The sequence below is a fragment of the Trichoplusia ni genome, chromosome 3, assembly GCF_003590095.1.
Source record: "Trichoplusia ni isolate ovarian cell line Hi5 chromosome 3, tn1, whole genome shotgun sequence".
Taxonomy (NCBI): domain Eukaryota; kingdom Metazoa; phylum Arthropoda; class Insecta; order Lepidoptera; family Noctuidae; genus Trichoplusia; species Trichoplusia ni.
In genome coordinates this window covers 17,517,870-17,536,654 of record NC_039480.1, presented here as the reverse complement: position 1 = coordinate 17,536,654, position 18,785 = coordinate 17,517,870, and the positions used below count along the sequence as shown (strand labels likewise).

The 18,785-nt window shown below is 33.4% G+C and overlaps 1 protein-coding gene across 1 annotated transcript in view; it reads right to left on the bottom strand.

The window, feature by feature from the left end:
- The window catches only part of LOC113492212 (guanine nucleotide-binding protein subunit gamma-e), a 36,762-nt gene extending 23,332 nt beyond the window's left edge, over window positions 1-13,430 (bottom strand). The window contains exons 1-3 of the mRNA XM_026869578.1: window positions 13,355-13,430; window positions 8,315-8,376; window positions 3,355-3,477 (exon numbers count right to left, since the gene is read on the bottom strand). Coding sequence (XP_026725379.1) covers window positions 3,355-3,467 — 113 coding nt within the window. The 5' untranslated portion in view covers window positions 3,468-3,477; window positions 8,315-8,376; window positions 13,355-13,430. The remainder of the gene's footprint in view (window positions 1-3,354; window positions 3,478-8,314; window positions 8,377-13,354) is intronic.
- Window positions 13,431-18,785: the final 5,355 nt, after the last annotated feature.

Here is an 18,785-nt window from a genome sequence, read left to right as displayed (position 1 = left end):
TTGTACTAGTCAATCTGTTTTGAGTGTGGTAACCGTCATTTCGCGCCAACGTTTGTTACCGACGATTTCATGAAAATAATTCAAATTTAGCTTTGTTTATGTTACTAAATATGAATGAAAGAATGAAAATTCTTATAGATCTGAGAATATTATGGATTGCCAAGGTGTTGCCAGCTATTTTTATATTGATTGAAATAAACAGAATGTTCTGGATCTATTTATATCAGCTATTACTGTGAGGGTATCGTTGATAGTCAGTTGATTGATTTAATATTGGATCCATTGTGAAACACTCTACTTTTGCTCAATTATTCAGCAGAAATACGATCCCTTTATTTATTAAAGTATCCTATCAATTTATTTATCTCAATTAATATAAATAGCCAATTTCAGTGAGCGATGGTATTAAATTAATAATGGTAATAATTTGATCACGAGTACACTCATTCAGCATTGACATTAAGTACAATACTCCGTTATAATACAAAAGCCTACAATATGCCGAACATAATTCTCACATATAAATCCGACAGCAAGGTATAAAATTATAAAATTAATCACATCAAAATTAATCGTACCGATGTTAAACTTTTTGCGCATAAAACTAACAATGACATTACAACGTAAGAAAGAGAGACATCGTGTTTTTCCGACGTGTGCACTAAACACAATCGATACTTAACCACGAAAGGTATTGTTCCTCGAATTATACGTGTGACAAACAATTTGTGCTACCAGTAAAGATACATGATTATAATGATCTATAACATGATATAGAAGATTGTGGAGAAAACGATGTATTCATTGTTCAAGTTCCAGAAAAAGCTGAAAATAATGATACTCAAAATGTAACGGACTGTATTGAAGCAGGAATAACAATAGATGGACGTAATGAAATGGTAATTTAAGTAGTATGTAAAGGTTAACCTAAAATAATACCTCATGTACTAATTAAGAGCTTTAGGTCAGCCATTAATGGTCTGAGAATAAATATAATTCATTAAAATTTGTAGTTTGTTCATTTACGAGTAGATGTCTTAATCACAGAACAAAATATAGTTATTACAGCAAGAAACACTAAATTACGAATTTAAGCCTTGCGAACAATGGCATAATGTTTAAAATTATTAAATCCTTACTTGTAAGGAATAGCTTTTTGGGTCAACATAATGTTATTATCGCGGTTGATTAGTGACATCACATAAGGAAATATTATGGCTAAAAGTAAGTATTTATAACAATATTACAGAATGTATTTTAGTTTACTATTGAAATCATACACGTATATTATTAATATACAATTGAATATCCGAAATGCTATGAAAAAAACTTCTGTAGAAATTCAATGACATATAATTCTGCTCAAAATGCCAAAAATTCAAATGTATTCTGATACTCGTGAGACAGGGTATTTACTTGTTCATCAAGCCGAAGATTAATAAGACAAGACAGGTGAAGCCGTATGAGCCATAAATAAACTAATAAGATTGAAGGAAGGAAAGTGTGTCGGTATGGGAAGGAAAAATCCGTAGACCTTAGTTAGGCCTCCGAGAGAGGTGTGGATTTATGTGTGTAATTTATTTACAGTAGATAGTAAACAACCTTTTCTAGCTCGCCTAAAACAACATAGTAACATCTTTAGCTTCGCTATTACACTTAGTCTGGCTCATTCCTGCGTGTATTTTGAAACCACTTAGACGTAACTTTGGAGTGCCTATGGGTTTCACCTTGGGACCAATGTTATTTTTCAATTTATTTATTAGGGTATCGTTTTTTGTACAAAGATTATGTCCTTATTTATGAATTAAACCAGACTCAATACTATGTCTTATATTGTTTCTGCAGAGAAAAGTTGAAAATATGTCTTGATTCTATCATAGAGTAATGATAGCGCTTAACCTAACCTAATATAACGTTACGCTTTTTTTAACTTTAAATATATGTTTTAATCGGTAATATATTGAAATAGCATTTAAAATCTCGTGTACTCGAAGACTTATTCGACGTGACCAGAGCCACGTGATTCTAAGACTTAGTAATTTACTAACGTATACCATTATCTTACCAAGTAAAGAAACTTGACGATTCTTCAGAAATATTTTGCTATTAATGTACAAATGGATAGAAAAATGTCCCTGAGTGCTATCATAAGCAAAACACATAAAACCTCATGTGGAAACTTTAGTGAAATGCATTTACTATGGGACCATATGGGTCGTCTCTTAAAAACTTATTTTATGACTATTCTGTGAAAGCTTTCGATACTCATGATGATGTTTTCAATATCAGTAGAATAGTTATCGTTTTCTAAGTCGGATAAAATGCAAAGATTGTCATCGCAAGCAATTTCAACGTTTCTATGGTCACTTAACTAATGTCGAAATCATACTAAGTCTATATTTTTTGTTGTAAAGTTATCACGTTAGCCGGGGCCACGTGGGTATCTAAAAATAAATCACCAAATCCATAGGGACTAAAGAGAGAACATGTAAGTATTATAATTAAGTAGGAGAAAATGTCAAACAGGTATATTTTGCTAAAACAAATACACGAAGAGCCGCAAGTAGGTAAATACATAATTAGTCAACTAGCGTAGTTAAACAAAAACCTTACGAGTGACGTCATATTCACCTGTCATGGTAATTCATTGATTTAACTTACTACAATGGCATTTCCCAATTCAAACGAAACTCGACTAAGAATCAACACGAATAAGGTACAAAATAGCGAGTTCCACGTTTAATTAGCTAAATGTATGGGTCTAGTTGAATGAGTACCCATTTCTAATCGATCGGGCGTTGTTTCTGAGTCCAAATATTCAAATAATACGTGGAACAGTGAGAAAACAAGAAACAATCTGATTCCGCTCGTTAGCTCATAGCAAGGCATGGAATACAACTATTGATTATTTCGTGAGTTCACATCAACTATGGCAGTTTAACAGGCATTAAATGAACCAACACAAATTACGGAAACAGCTTGAACAATAGTGAAATCAACTAAAATAGAACGAATATAGCACGGATTAATTGACACACGCTAATTAGTGTCCTGAACTCTGGCTACGGAGCACAATTCAGTAATGTCAGAAGATATGACACAAAAACAACAGAAAAATACATAAAAATGACAAATAAACATGGAATCTAATCACATCGATAAAATACCAAAAAAATAGCATACATAATCCCTTAATCGTTGAACGCGACCACCACGCAATTTTATACCTTTGTATCTTCGAAAAAAGCACTATACTCGCTTGCACACACATAGGGCGACTCCCGGTTCCCTTGCACTACACAAGATGACGTCACTCACAACTAATATTTTTAAATTTAATAAAGAATTACTCACGCAGCAATGCTTTTTGAAAGCGGCCAGCGCTCCATAGACGCTTGGTACTTCATGTTTTCAATCTGCTTTTTGAGTGCTTCTTTGTCCATGGCTGCAAGAATACTAGGGTCCATCGCGCAGAATCTGTGGTGTAAAACACGCACACATAGTTAGCGTATACCATGCCCGTGTAAGTGTGTGACGACGCGGGTACAGGTGGCGACAAAACGGTCTCGCTAGATAATATTTTAATTAGATTACACTCGTATCTTTGCTCGTAATTTAATTTAGAAGTTCACGTGTAATTTTAAGGGATATGGCTTAGGATGGATGGATTTATATGAACGAGATTATGAATATGTAAATTGAGTTATTTTTATAAAATGATTACAATTAATTCTAGGTAAGGAATAGGTTTGCCTATAAAACAAACAAAACTACATTTTTAACAAACTAGATAAACTAATAATTTAAAAACTCTTGTCTACCTGAATTATAACCTTATGTGGTTATAATAATGGTGATAAATTGTATTTTCTCTTTCTAGGCACTAAAATCACAAAAATAATTCTTGTGACAAAACGAAATATATGGCGTATTATTGTTCGTCTAATGCAGCAGTCTTTGGCATCCTCGTCTTAATTATTAAATAACCCTCTATAAAATACGTTACATTACTTATTTTTATCGAATAAGAACAATTCACAGCAACTTTTGTTCTAATCTGAACGAAAACATTTCCTCATTTTCCAGTAGCAAATACGTTATTTAATCTAATTAATGTTACACCGAACTCATTTTATAAAACAAACACTTTTGGCTTCAAGCATACTATAGCTCTGTCCCTCTCGCACGTTGGGGGAGACCTGCGCATGTGTGCGTAGGCGTATATGTGTGGGTGATGCGCGCGCAGAACTTCACAGTTTCTATGACAACCCCTTTAGGAACACTGAAGTTGGCTTGCGCAAAGTTAGTTAACGTACAAACATTTGAATTAATACTTTATTTGTAATGTTGTAGAGTTGAATATCGCTTGTTATTTTGGTTGTAAAATTAATGAATTAAAGCGTAATGCCCGGTAGTTCTTGGCGTTTTGTACACCATTATTCTTTGTTTTCGGACGGCTGACATAGAGGGCACTATACGCAGTGATTAAAATGCGTTCGGATACGAGTAAGGGAGACGGTTTTAATTAATAATGCGTAGTTTTTAATAATAATAGGTTAATTTTTATAAACTGAAGGAAATCAATGTTATCTGAGTAAAGGAATATAGTTTTGTTCTAATTTAACGAAATTAGGAAAAAAAGTAAGAGACATTTACCCAGCTTTGAGAAGATATTTACAAGCTGACATTAATTCGTGTAAAATAATTACTAATTAAAATAATTTAACAGTGTGTAACATACAACGCTCTAAAAAGTATGATTCAAATAGAATTCACTGAAGAACCTCTATAATATTAGTTTAATTCAAATTATTTAGCAAAAATATTTAATATATAATTTATTTCAACTCCTCCATCAATATAAAAGTTAATTAATTCTCTCAACAGAAACCCACGAATTACGAAATATTAAATATACAACGAGATAAATTAACATATTGAAACGAAATTCAAGGCACGTCTCTGAGATGATAATTAATTAAAAGTACAATAGACTAAGATAAGATGGCCATAAACAATAGGTCTTTTTATTACGAAAACAAGAGAAAATTGTAGAGCTGAACCTGACCTCTACTGAACTTTTAATTATGCAGCCAGTATTTTTTTTTTCTTAAAATAAAACCTTTTTTTAGAACTTGTGCAAATAGTTTTTTAAAATACCTCATTATAAGGCATTCTTAACAAGCGTAGTTATAGTGCCCAGTTAGAAAAACGTTTGAATAAAACAGCGATCAGAACACAATGAAGAAGTTATCAGTATAATGTGACTCATAGTGTCCCAATTTTACTTTTTTTTTAATGGGATTTGTTTTATTTTTTCAACTGTCTTCGAAAAGGACGATTTTATGTTCTTTTTCGTTTTGAAATACTTTTTATTTGGTCCCATAAAAAATTCATCGTGTATGGCTCAGTAGTTTTTATTTGAAGTGTATTATATTATGTTTTTGATGTTAACATAATATTCTCATAATTTGACTTTCTTATTAAAAGCCCCCTCGATTCCTCTGAATTGTAGCCTAAACATAATTTAAAGTCTTATCAGGTTTCGTTACTAAAAAAACACTTTTGTTTATTGAAAATCCTTTACCAACTTGGGGTAAACAGATTCTACCCATACGTGATACATGTCATACGAGGCATTATAATAACGACACTGTCGTTCCACCCCTCGAAGTACGAGATACTATCACTACAAGATCTTTATCAAATGACGTCACACCCGTCCCCAAAAACAGCGCGTTCGAAATATCACGTGATTAAAAGTTTGACACGCGACGCTTTGACAGCGATTGAAAACCTTCGGTGTTAAGTTTATATTTGTTTGTGATACGCGATGGTAATGTGAGACTCTGTTATGTATTTGGGAGTAAGACTAATTCATTGTTGATAAATAAGATACAATGAAAATTTACTCTAAGGTAAAGTGATGTGATGGTTTAGCAAGCTCTTTTTCTGGATTACCCTAAAAAAAATCAAAATGGATCCTTAATCATGCGTCAGCTATATTCGAAGTCGAATTTTTGTGTAACATTCTCAAAATAAACCACCGGCGAAGTTAAGAACGGTAGCCAAAAATCTTGGGGTTGCTGGACCCCAAAATTTTTGGCTGTCAAAAATATCTTGATAAACTTATGTATTTTTCCAATTTTGTTCAATCTGATGCATCTACTTAAATCTAATATATACGTTTGTAAAACGTTAAATTCAAGCTCATTGGCTGTCCAGTATAATTTGAACCTGCTACTGCATTCGACGCCATCTGATTCAGAATTCACTTTATTTAGCGTCTTATATATTATTTCCTTTGAATCTTTAATCTTCTTTCACTCCTCGCTGACTGTTCACGACAGCGCCATAATGAGCTCTGTACTACTCTGATATAGTGCTGGTGTTATTAAGCTTGAAAGCCATTAAGCACTATTGAAAATAAAGAGTTTCTTCCGTCCAATTTGAACGCTTCTTTCCCATGTTTTTGACCCTAACAAGGTTTTAAAGTCCTTATCACATATAATATATGTAGAATCTTATTTTAATAATTTTATTTGAATGTGTGTTTTGACAACTTTTCCATTTAATTGAATGGTAGATATTACTTTAGGCATGAAATCCGCTAACCATATTGTTTACATTGAAAAAGAATCTAAGAAATAAAATAATAAAAATTCAAGTCCCATCAAATTTAAATCACAAAAACATTTAAATTTCACTTGTAGACAAACTAAAAAACAAATACATTACGATTCCGAGACAGACCGGGCATCTGGTTCGCAAACAGCTGACAAACGAATCTTGTTTGGTAAACAAGAGAGACAGTTTAACAGCAGTGACTGTGTTCCTTGAGTTTCTACGAAAATCACTGTAAACAGAGTCGTTGCTGAAGTGCAAGCATTCAGTGCTGGGTAGGATTGAGGTTTATGTATAAAGACATATATCATACAGCGGTGGTGAGATGATCTAAAGGCCACGAGTGCTAGTTTTAAGTGACCAAAGATGGGAAAACACATATTTAATAAATAAGTTTACAAGTAAGTATACAGGGTGTGGGGACGTCATACCGATCCCGTGGTCCTGCGTTGGAATTTTTCATGTCTTTTCAGGAATCATGAAAAACTGGGATCGGTTGTAAAATTTTGGTATTTTGAGTTAATTTTATCTAAAATCCAGTTGTTAAACGTATTGACAGATAGTTAAGTCTTTCAGTTGTTTAGATACTGGTTAAGCCTACACACTATATTGATTTCATCACGTAGTGTTGTGTACTTTGTACATGAAAATCGTAAAAATAAAGGTAAATTACAAATAATATAAATCTTACTTAAAGCAAAATCAATCAAAACAGGAACAACTTCCCTATACCGCTTATTTGGAACTCAATAGTTAATTCATGATCCCGAAAAGCAAAATTCAAACCAATTGAAACCACAAACATCACTCACTCCTTATTAGGCGTGACACACCTTAGGACATACAACCTACAAGTTGACTAAAACAATTGTGCGAGAGAGACTTTGCTCTACAATATAGAGCGCCTTGTCTCGCTTCAACACCAGCAAGAGTTAGCTTGTCAGGTGGTAGGAGCCTCGATACTCTGAATATCCTTTAACCTGGGCCAATAAGGAAACTTGATCAAAATAAATGAGCTGTCAAAGAGAATCATGTTGCGGTAACTAATTCCTTGCTCTCGGGAATTAGGCCCTTAGCAACAGTCTTATCATTTACCACGTCAGTTTCTTTACTTGTTGTTAGATTGGCACGTGTTTTGGTATATTTATTGATGTTTTTTTTTCTTATAATATTGGGTATTTATTTTGGGTGGTTGATGTTGTTTCTTTGTTTTTTTTTTCGTGGTTGTATAATAATTCTGAATTTATGATGGGCGTGATTTGTATTTATTAATTTAATTTACTTATATAGTACGATTTGTTTATCATTTTTTAGGTTATATTTTTAGTTTTCATTTCTGATAAAACAAATTGGGGAATTTTAGAAAAAATATTTCATTTCATATCAAAGGTTTTTTGCAACTTCTTTTAACTAGTTGACGTTTAAAAATATTAAGGACATTTATAGTGACTGCATAAACATTGCCTAACTTACAACTAGAACACATAGATACAAAATAACTTCCAAATAAAATACAGACTCATATTCGTTTAGAAAATCCAAAATAATCCCAAGAAAAGCCAAAGACTGCTGCATCGAAAACGACTCCAAATTGAAGACTAAATCTTAGAGATTAAGTTTAAATCCTATTGCAGTTCCCGAAGCCCATGGAAGCCTTCCGAAGGCTTCGAATAAAACGCAGACGTCTTACCTTTTTGCTAATTGCTTCTTATTGATTCAGCCGACTTAGTGTCGAGTTAGACTGTTGACTGTCTGAAAGATAAATTGTTGGAGTTAGTGTTTTGTTCTAAGGGAGGAATGGGAAGAAATTGTAAAAGAGATTTTACTTGCTGTAAAGAATGTGATTTTAAATGTTTCTTGTTTCCATATATTATCTTTCTTGCAAACATTTTAAGCAAAAATAAACGCTCTTTCGTAAAAACTGAATCAGAACTATGGAAGAAAAATATACAAGGAATTAATATGTATTGTAGAATTTTATTAAAAAGCTTGTCCTTAATATTTAACCTTTTGCTATTTTTTTTACACACAAGGCAGGAAAAATTATAGAGCCTTATCGAAAACTAACACCTTTCAGCTGCATTTCATATCCCATACGTACATTCATTTACATCCTTACCGATACTAATTAATACTAACCTATTATTCAAATACGAGCAACAACATCCTAAATCTACGAAATATCGAAGGATCTTAGTCATTAAAGCAGTAAGCCGTTGCTAGGCAACCCTTAGTTACAGATACATTGTCACTTTGTGTTCCAAGGGATTGGCTTGACAAGCAAACGTCTTGTGACAGTCACACCGAATTAGTGTCAATGGGGGCAGTGCTGTGCTTCGTCTACCAAGAGTTAAGCTTGGTAAATGGGACTACTATTAAAATAGATATAGTTAGTTGTATACAATTTTGTGTTGATTTTATTTCTTCGTTTCGGTAATAGAGTTAGCTAGAGTTGTCGTTTTTATGTTAATGATCCATACTAAAAATGTAAATGCGAAAGTATCTCTGCCTGTCTGTCTCGGTTTAACCCCAAAACTATTGAACCTATTGTAATAAAATTTGTAGACAGATAGTGCAAAGTATGAGAAAAGACATGGATGATGACATCATTGACAATTATTTTTTGTTGGAAGCATTTGACTTAATTTGATACACTTGAGTGAAAGACTGTGCTACACGCTTTTTAGTGCAAGAAGCCACTATGTGCTCAGTCCCAAATATAGTGTCCATCCTAAACATAGCTAAGCAATTAGTATGTTGTAAAGGAGAATAACATTCAAAAAAACATTCCCACACTACATTTATCATGCTAAGCGACTTACACATTTCATTTAATGACGACAAATTTAAACAAAATTAAGTATTCAAGTGCTAAAAGTAATTACAGTTAATATATTACACCATTGTTGTATTTCCCATGCGAGAGGGAAATCCTATGGGAGGCGTTGAATTGCTTTCACCATGAGCCCATGTACGCTATGCGTTGTCACAGCTTATGAATGCTTAATTGTGTTAGTGGTTTTACTGACAGCGTATTATACATAGGTCGAGCTGTCAAAGGAAAATCAACCTTATCACTCTTGAACTAAGGTAATATTACCACTTATAATCTACATTTAACATAGGTAGAGTTGTTGTTAGTCGAAAATCAACCTTAATTTGTTGTAATTAAGACAATTTTACTACACATTCCACGTAGTCATATACAGGTAGAGCTCTTGTCAATCAAAAGTCAACTGTAATGTTTTGTAATTAAGATGATTTTACTGTTCATAGGTATTAGGTTCATACAGTGTCGACTTAAGCCATACTAGTCTTGCGACTGAATTATGTGGGTTTTCTAAAAGCAGTGTCATGTTCGTTTCTTAAACGAAACTTAATTAATTCTGCGAGGTAAGTGGTAATTTTCTGCAATAAATTAGGGTAGGCTTTAGAAGAAACACATTGATCATTGATTTGGGTCCAGCAAGTTGTCTAAGGCCTGAATATCGTAAAATTCTACTAGCAAAACAATTGAATTGATCCCAAATTTTCTTTGATCGACTACTGCACTAAGACTAATAATATTTGTGTCTTTTGGGTTTGACATAATTATATTCAAGTTAAATGCACAAATTAAGGATCAAAACAAGCCTCGTCGTGGATCACATCACACAAATGATTGTTAACACAGGGACCGAACCCACGTCCCGTCGCGCTTAGTGGAATTAACGTGGTGACCTATACCACTCGGCTCTCGGCAGCTTTCAAGTAAATTACAAGGGAACATAAAAACTCTTTGATTGTTCATCCAACATTTCCAGCCATAAATTTAAAAAATAAAAAAGACAAATACGGGTCCCATATGTGCATATGGAAATGTATTTTTCAATGGCCGCCCGAAGCTTCGTCAAACAAAAACTATTGAATTGATTTTAACGAGCGTTGGTTTGTGATTTTATTTACTTTACATATTTTACTATGTTATGGAACAGAGGATCTGTCACCACTTCATCAAGTACAAATAATAATTGTGGAAGAGAGAGGGTGCTATATGAAGTGTAGTACGCTCTCATGCTTCAAACTAATATTTGCTGGGACTTGTATGATTAGATTAGATAGAATGCACGGATTGCCGATTGGTCGAGGTCATCACGTCAAACCCGCTGTGTGCGATGTGTCGCGGGTTCGATCCCAAGCGTTTGTGTAATCCAAGAAGGCTTGTTCTGAGTCTGGGTGTCTTTGTGCATGTGAATTGTATGTTTCTGAAACCCCCCGCGACATAAGGAATAAATTCTTTAGCGCGGAAGTCGTTTACAAAAAACTTATAAAATAAATTAAAAAATTGTTTAAAAGAAGATGCTGTCGGCGGAGATTATTCTTAAGTTAAAGATTTTTGACAGTGTATGGATGAATTTAATTAGTAACATTATCATTACAAGTCAGTGCATATCAATTGTTATTGTATTTATTTCAAATGATTGACAGTTTTACAAATGTGTTGCAATGCTGCCAAACTGTCAACGTCCATTCAAATTAATACAATGCAGTTCTGATTATTTAATATTCCTATTAAAAATATTTGGCACGTTTGCAGCAAAGAACGTTCTTAATACTGCTTGTTTATAGAGACTAGCTGTTTGGCGCGACCTCGTCTAGGTTCCGAAGGTATAAGTTAGGAATTATATAAATCAAATTAGTGGTTTCAGTGTTTCCGTTTTTTAATATATTTCATTACTGCTTTGCATACTGCGACTGAACTGTGAACCATAGCGTATATAAGCGATAATATAATTATATTCTATAGCTTTCCTTAATTAATGGGACACCTGACACTTAAATATTTTTTCAAATCTGACCAGCGCGTCAAACAAACAAAAAAAAACTCAGTTCTTCAGCTTTATTAAATATGTATAGATTCATTTAACTTCTTACTTAATCGAAAGTCAATTCGAGCGAACCGCGGTCATCGCTTAGTACGCAACAACACTAGTAATATTAGGAACAAATAAGTATGTAGTTTTTTTTCCTCTAGCTAATTTCTTAAACTATCATGATTATATGCTTGTAAGTATTGAAATCAATAAGCTTGTATTAATGAAATTCGAATGAACAAAACTCGAATATTAAATAGTAGTTGCAAATTATTGCTGCTTGCCTAACGCAAATTTTTCAATTGTTTTTCGTAAAGTAGTTTCTAGACTTACTACATAATAATTTTAGTTAAGTTCTTTAACTAAAACGTAACTCTTGGGACTTGGTATTTTATTCTATTGCGGTGTTTGTGGTCTGTATCATGTTTACTTGTCATAACAATAGTTGAAATAAGTAGCTCTACTTTGTGGTAGAGCTACTTTCATAACTATGGTACGTTATTACTTATATAGTGAGTATTAATTAAAAAAAGAGGATTAATATCGTCGTCGTTTGCAGTTGTTTAGACAGTGATTAGTTTTGGGAAACTTTAATAAACTTTTCAGTAAAAAATCTTGAATGTGGGACATTCAACATTTGACATATTTTCGTCAGTCCTATTGCTCGAAAAAAAAGTTCTCGTAACACGCAAAATATGATAATTATATACAAAATTAATTAACAAGGGGTTACTCAAGAGTATCTAGTTATGTATGTATGTATATTTGGGACCATATATTGCGACCGTATATTTAACCCGATAAAGAAATAATTACGAATCAAATGAATCGCTAACGAAAGTAAGCACAATAAATTAGAAACATAATATATTCACAATTGACCACACAGATGTGAAAAAAACATATTTTGAAATATACAGTACACACATCTTATTAACTCTCAATGCTCATTTAATTCATTTCCGCCACCTAAATAATTAAAACCAAAGCTTTATATCACCCCATAATAGACTTGTCATAGATTATAGACGTGGTCTATGGCATAGCAACAATAGCTAACTGGGACATCCTACACGCTTTGTTCATGGAATAAATAATACAATTACAAACGCATCATACCACTTTTACCGACAAAGCCGACGTTACTCATTATGTATTGTAATTGGCAATTAACGCGACACAGTTTGTAAAGAATGGAGTTTATTATGTTAGTTTTGTGATTTGTATCTTCTTTGCTATGGAATTATAAAACATGTTAAGTATAATGATTGATCTATTACGGACATTAAGTGATTTTTTTTTCACGTGAAAAATTTTTTTTTTTTTCTGATTTGAGATTGATTTAAAAAAAAATGTTCAGTCTTAAATGATATATAAAACTACATATGATACGTATTTTTTCCGGTCATAGTAACAAGAAAAGTATTTTATTTAATTATGAAAACAATAAGTACTTACATGAGATTCAAGAAAAGCAATTTTCCCAAATATTCAAATAATTAACGAGACACACAGGCAAATAGACTAATGCCGTCAAATATTCAACCTATTTTTTCATTGCGTGACTTACCGGACTCGCCGCAAAACTAATTTAATTATCACTAATTCGATTACCTCAATAAGCTCTTGTCTGCCCTCCACACACACATACACACACGAAAACTACCAAACACTACCATACAGCCTTAAAACACGAAACTCCTCTCGTGTTCAAACCTATTCGATTTTCAAAACTCGGATTAGAACAAACTACTTTTAAACTTGCGAGCGTTCGAATTTTAAACTTTTTATTCGTTTTTTATGGGCTTTTTAAATGTTTGAGTTTGTTTTTTGTTTATTTTTTTTGTTTTTACACTGTTTGGTGATGAAAAACGTACCGTCTGTCTTGAGTGCCAGTGCCACTATAGCAGAGGCCTCGTATGCCCGCTACCGCGTTCTACGCTCTAATTGACTAAGAATGTATCATGCAACTTCTGATATTCTAGCTTTGTAGTGCTAAAAATAATGAAAATGTCAATTTGCATTCTATTATTGCGTGATTCGGTACGGCATTTAGAAACTGTACTTTTGTTACATTATTTTTCATTCTACTTTGCATGTGAATGTTTGGGAATCCTGTGACTTTTTTTTAGTTTTCACGCTGACAAACATGTTTATTGAATACTTAAAACTTTAATGATAACCTAGGAAATATTCAACTACGTGTATTTTCTCTTTAGAGGCCAGTTGCCTAAACAATTTTCTAAAAATAGTTTTTCAACAACCTTCCCAGTACAAATGAAATCATCATGACATCTAACGCTTCTTCCAATATTAAGTACACCAACAATAATCACATTCTCTCGAAGTATATAAATTAAAAAAAACATCCCTCTAACAGCCAAAAGCTGAAAACACCCCAACCAAACTCACTCGTAACCAAACTCAAAAAGAAAAAAAAATATTTTTGAATATTTAAAAAAATGCTCACATACAGTCTTCTGCCGACCAACCGACTCAAACAAGGGCCACGCACACATACGAAGCTAATAGACACGCACACACGGACACGTGTACGTGCATCGACGATGGATGCATATTGACCGTTTAGTATTATGAGTTAGGTTAGCTGGGAGCGTTTTCATTGACTCACGAGATATTTGACGGACGTTAAGATTTATGTATGTAGTTAGTAAGGTATTTGTATGTCCGTGGTAACGTTTGTATGTAGATTTTTTTCTCCGAACTATTTGAATGGAAAATATGAACCTGGTCCACATAAAGATGATTAACCACGTAAGAGTGTATTAATCAAGTAATGTTTTTAACGTAAGAAACGGTTAAGCCTCATAATAAGGACATGTAATAATAACATTGAACTCTCACCATGCGCGGCGCTTCCTTAGATCAACATTGGGTAGAGTAACCGCCACGATCATAGCTCTGTGTCTGTAAAGGTCGCTACTAATATCATAAATACATTCGGAAATACAGTTCAAAGACCTTTAGCCAGGATCGTAATGAGAAACTTGCTAATAGAAAGCAAAACGACGCTCTACACCGAAAGTGTGAAAGTGACATGTGGAAAATGGGTTAAAGCATGACTTCAATAGAGACAGATCGAAGAACAACCTTAGCCAGGCAATAGAACAAAGTGGGCTAATCTATACTTCTATACCTACTAATATATAAAGCTGAAGAGTTTGTTTGTTTGAACGCGCTAATCTCAGGAACTACTGGTTCAAATTGAAAAATTCTTTTTGTGTTCAATAGATCATTCATCGAGGAAGGTTTTAGGCTATAAACTATAACGCTGCGACTAATAGGAGCGAAGATACAATGGAAAATGTGGAAAACACAGGGTAGATATAAATCATAACTTATACGAGTATCTTCTTACCACGCGGACGAAGTTGCGAGCAACAGCTAGTAAAATATAAGAGTAAAAAATCTCTACCTGCTTTACAGACACTGGAAACGCACAGCAGCCTCACAGAGGCATCAACGTAAATGATTCGTGTCATGTATGTATGTATTGCAGGTGCAAACTATCACACATTTTACTATAAACCCTATCAACTATGATTAGCTCTGGTTATTGGGTAGCGGGCTGTTTACTTCATGCAGTTCAATGAGAGGGGATTGATAGAAGATTTTGATGGTTCTTAATGGGCTTTTGAAGTAGGTGCGTTGTGTAAACGTATAAATATTGAATGCAGATTCAAGTTTTCCTTTAAGATCTCTCAGCTTTATGTACTTATAAGTTAATGTTAACTTAATCTATTACTTAAATCCTGTTTAAAATGTAAGAACCGAAGTTTAAAGTTCATAGACATCCACTTATCTCCTTAATAGTAACAAATTAAGTTACAACGTTTCCAATCAACTACAGGTCAATACTCCATCAATATAACCGAACAATCAATTCATCTTCAAATTTCATCCGAAAAGTTAACCCTTCAAATTTCACCCAAGTGTCCAAATGACCAAATGCATTATCCGTATTTAAAATAAAATAAAATTAGGTATGAAAAATGATTTTTTAAATTATGTTTCGAATAGCCTTTGTATGTCTATTGGTAGCGGGTCGTATGGCGTGTGAATAGAACTTGTCGCCCGTGCATGTTGGCAGGCTCTATTGTTTTAGCGGGAACCCGCTCTTCATATAGTAGCAACATATTGTTACGTAGGTTGAGGAACAAAAGATTTAGAATTCTTTAGTGTTTGTTTAGAATTAGAAGTAAATTTTATGAAAAAAAGATATTCATAAGATATTTGGTAATGTTCGCTAGACGGAAGGAAAATCACAAGTGAAATTGAAAAATAGTTGCTTGTGATATAAAAAAACTGTCCATTAAAAATGATTTTAAAGAGAAAAAACACAAAAATTGCAACGATTGATTTTGTAACTGAATTTAAATCCCAAACAAAACATTCTCAACTCAATTTAGCAACACCCGGTCCAAAATACCCGGGTCACATATTCTCGACTATATCCACCTCAGCAGCAGAGGGTTATTATCCGAAGCCGTACGTAATACTGTACAATAAGGCCACTTACCCTACTGACCTGTCTCTAATTACGTACGATTGTGATCTCTGACCTACCGTTTTATTACTCCAAGCTTTAGGATCAGAATATGGATAGAGTTTAGGTTATACACCTTGTGCAGTTTAGCTACCTAGTACATTGTTGGATCCAGTAGGATTCGGTTTCACCAAAATTGGGATGGCTCTTGCTTTGCTAGATAAACTAAATATTTTGAGCTTGCAGTTATGCCTGTGAATTTTCAGCTATCCAGCAGTTAAATTTAATAGGTCGCGTGGTTTAGTATGGCCGAATGAGACGAATCGGAAAAATAAAAAAGAATTGTTGTCGCATAGAGACCATATATGAGGATTTATTTCATTTTCCCCTAAAAAAGTTATCGTTTAAAGTTAAGTGAAAATATAGATCTTAGAATAAATCTGCAGACACCTGTTTTGCTTATTGTAAAATGTTCAAATATGATAAGTATATAATACACACAAACCATTCTTGCATAGAAAGAGGACTTTCATCTATGCCCAGCAGTGCGATATATATTGAAATTGGACTTTGATAGTGTCTTCTCATTACCAAAAATTCTAACCTAAAAGCACACAGCGAGTTTGTTTAACTATATTGTTAAAAACTTCATAGATTAACTGTTAACTTTATACTTTTAGCGTAAAAATTCAACGCATGCTTAAACATAACCTTGACCTGAATACATTCACGGGTATAACACATCAAAAGACGACACAAATATTATTCACCTTATTATCTACCACCACCTTATGGAAGAGAGACAGTGCTCTATAATTTAAAACGCTATCTCGCTCTCCCAACTGAAATAAAACTACTTCAATAGTTCGTTCTAATGTGCAACGGTCGATAAAATATTGTTACGCGTTTCTCTGTTATAACTCCAGTTTTCCTTTCATCTATTATATAGGCGTTATAAGTAATTAATTATTTTATAATTATTTCTGTTACACTCTGGTTAAGTAATTCTGTCTGTCCCGGATGAGTGGGTATTGCGTGATGAGTGAGTAACCGTTGTTCCATTAATATGAAACAAATGGAACTGTTATTGGTGATACGTAGTAGGTAAGTGAGTATTATTTATGAGTGCTTTATGTTGAATATCGCACGTCTTTATAAAGAATTTGATTTATAATGATACGCACTTATATTGCATGATAATATTTTCTGCGTAGCTTCAAAAAATATGAAAGTACTGACGTGCGATTTTGCATTTTGAATTTTGACACTCGAAAATAAAGCCTTTATTGTATTAGGTTATGATGTTTGTGTTGTGATAAAAATAAACCCCTAAATATATAAAAGACAATAAAAAAGATACTTCCAAATATCATGAAGAGACACAGTCAGACTTGGTAATAAAAAAAACTATAGAAGCTTGAAATCTAACTTCAATTTCAAGGCATACTAACACAAAAATAAACACTAGATTCAATACTAAAAAGTCGCCATTGAATTAAAAGTCCTATTGAATAAATAGACAGTATTGAACAGTACCGAAGTCGCTCCCGCTCCGACCCGCTCCGGCCCGGTACGGCCCGTATCGTGTTACCTACACTTATGACCACTGTATGCTATTGTACCACTTCGAGTTCTGGTTTTACGGTAGGGGTGTGACTTGGTTTTATTTTGATAGAATTTCCCGACAACCGAGTTAGAGACTTGGGGATAAATCTAGCCTCTTCTCTGTTAATACCTTATATATCAAAGGTGTTATAATGTAATAAAATTAATCAAAATTCATGAGGCATCACTTTTTGAATGTCAAATAAAAAAAAGCAGAAGTAAGTTTCTGCTAAAAAAGAAATTAAAAAAACATAAATAAAACATAATTGGGAAGTGCCTTAAAATTGAGTAGAATGACAAACAAACAAGCAAGTGTGTGTAGAAAAATTTGGGTAAATTGAAAAAAAAAACAATGAATTTATGATACCCCGGAAACAGACAGTAAAATCTATCTTCGATTTGCATTTAAACGTAGAATGTGATATGACATGTAAATAAGAGACAGCTGAAATTTGATTCAAACGCATTGTAACTTTCGCGTTACCAAAACAGTCCCTCTGGCCTAAAAGGTAGCTTAACCGCCGAACACCTACCTACCAAGCAAAATTTCTCTCTAAATATATGAAAGACAATAATTTATGATCGTCAACCCTATTCGAACAATCGTCGTGACAGTGATTGTTGTTGCCAGACAAGGGTCCGATACAATGCCGCGTCCTCACACTACACTATTGATTTAATACGGTTTTGAACTTGCTTCTACAAGGATACATTTTAGGAATATGAATGTCTGTCTGAAATACTAAAATGAAGTGACCAAGGCATTTTTGTTAAACAAAGGATGAAATACCATTTTTTTTTTGTGGAACGACCGTTTTTCGTATCAAGAAGAATTATAAAGGGCGGTTTAAATATAAGCTAGATGACTGATTTTATAGAGGAAGGTGTAATGCTAGTATTTGTTTGGTGGTGTCAATCTTGAAGGATATGGAAGTTAGCACGGTAGTTGTAGCTTAGACAATGTTCTATCCAATATTACGTACTTAAGATTCGATTAAATGCAAAAATATTCAATGCTGTCTTTCAAAAAGAACTAAACGACAATATTCAAAATCACCATGACACAAACTCTCTTGAGCAAAATGTAAAAACTGCAAACAAGTATTGGATTTTCATTTTAATCAAAGTGCACTTCTCTAAAGCGAAACTCCTAAAGCCTGTATTAACTCTGAACCGACGCATATTAACCATTATTT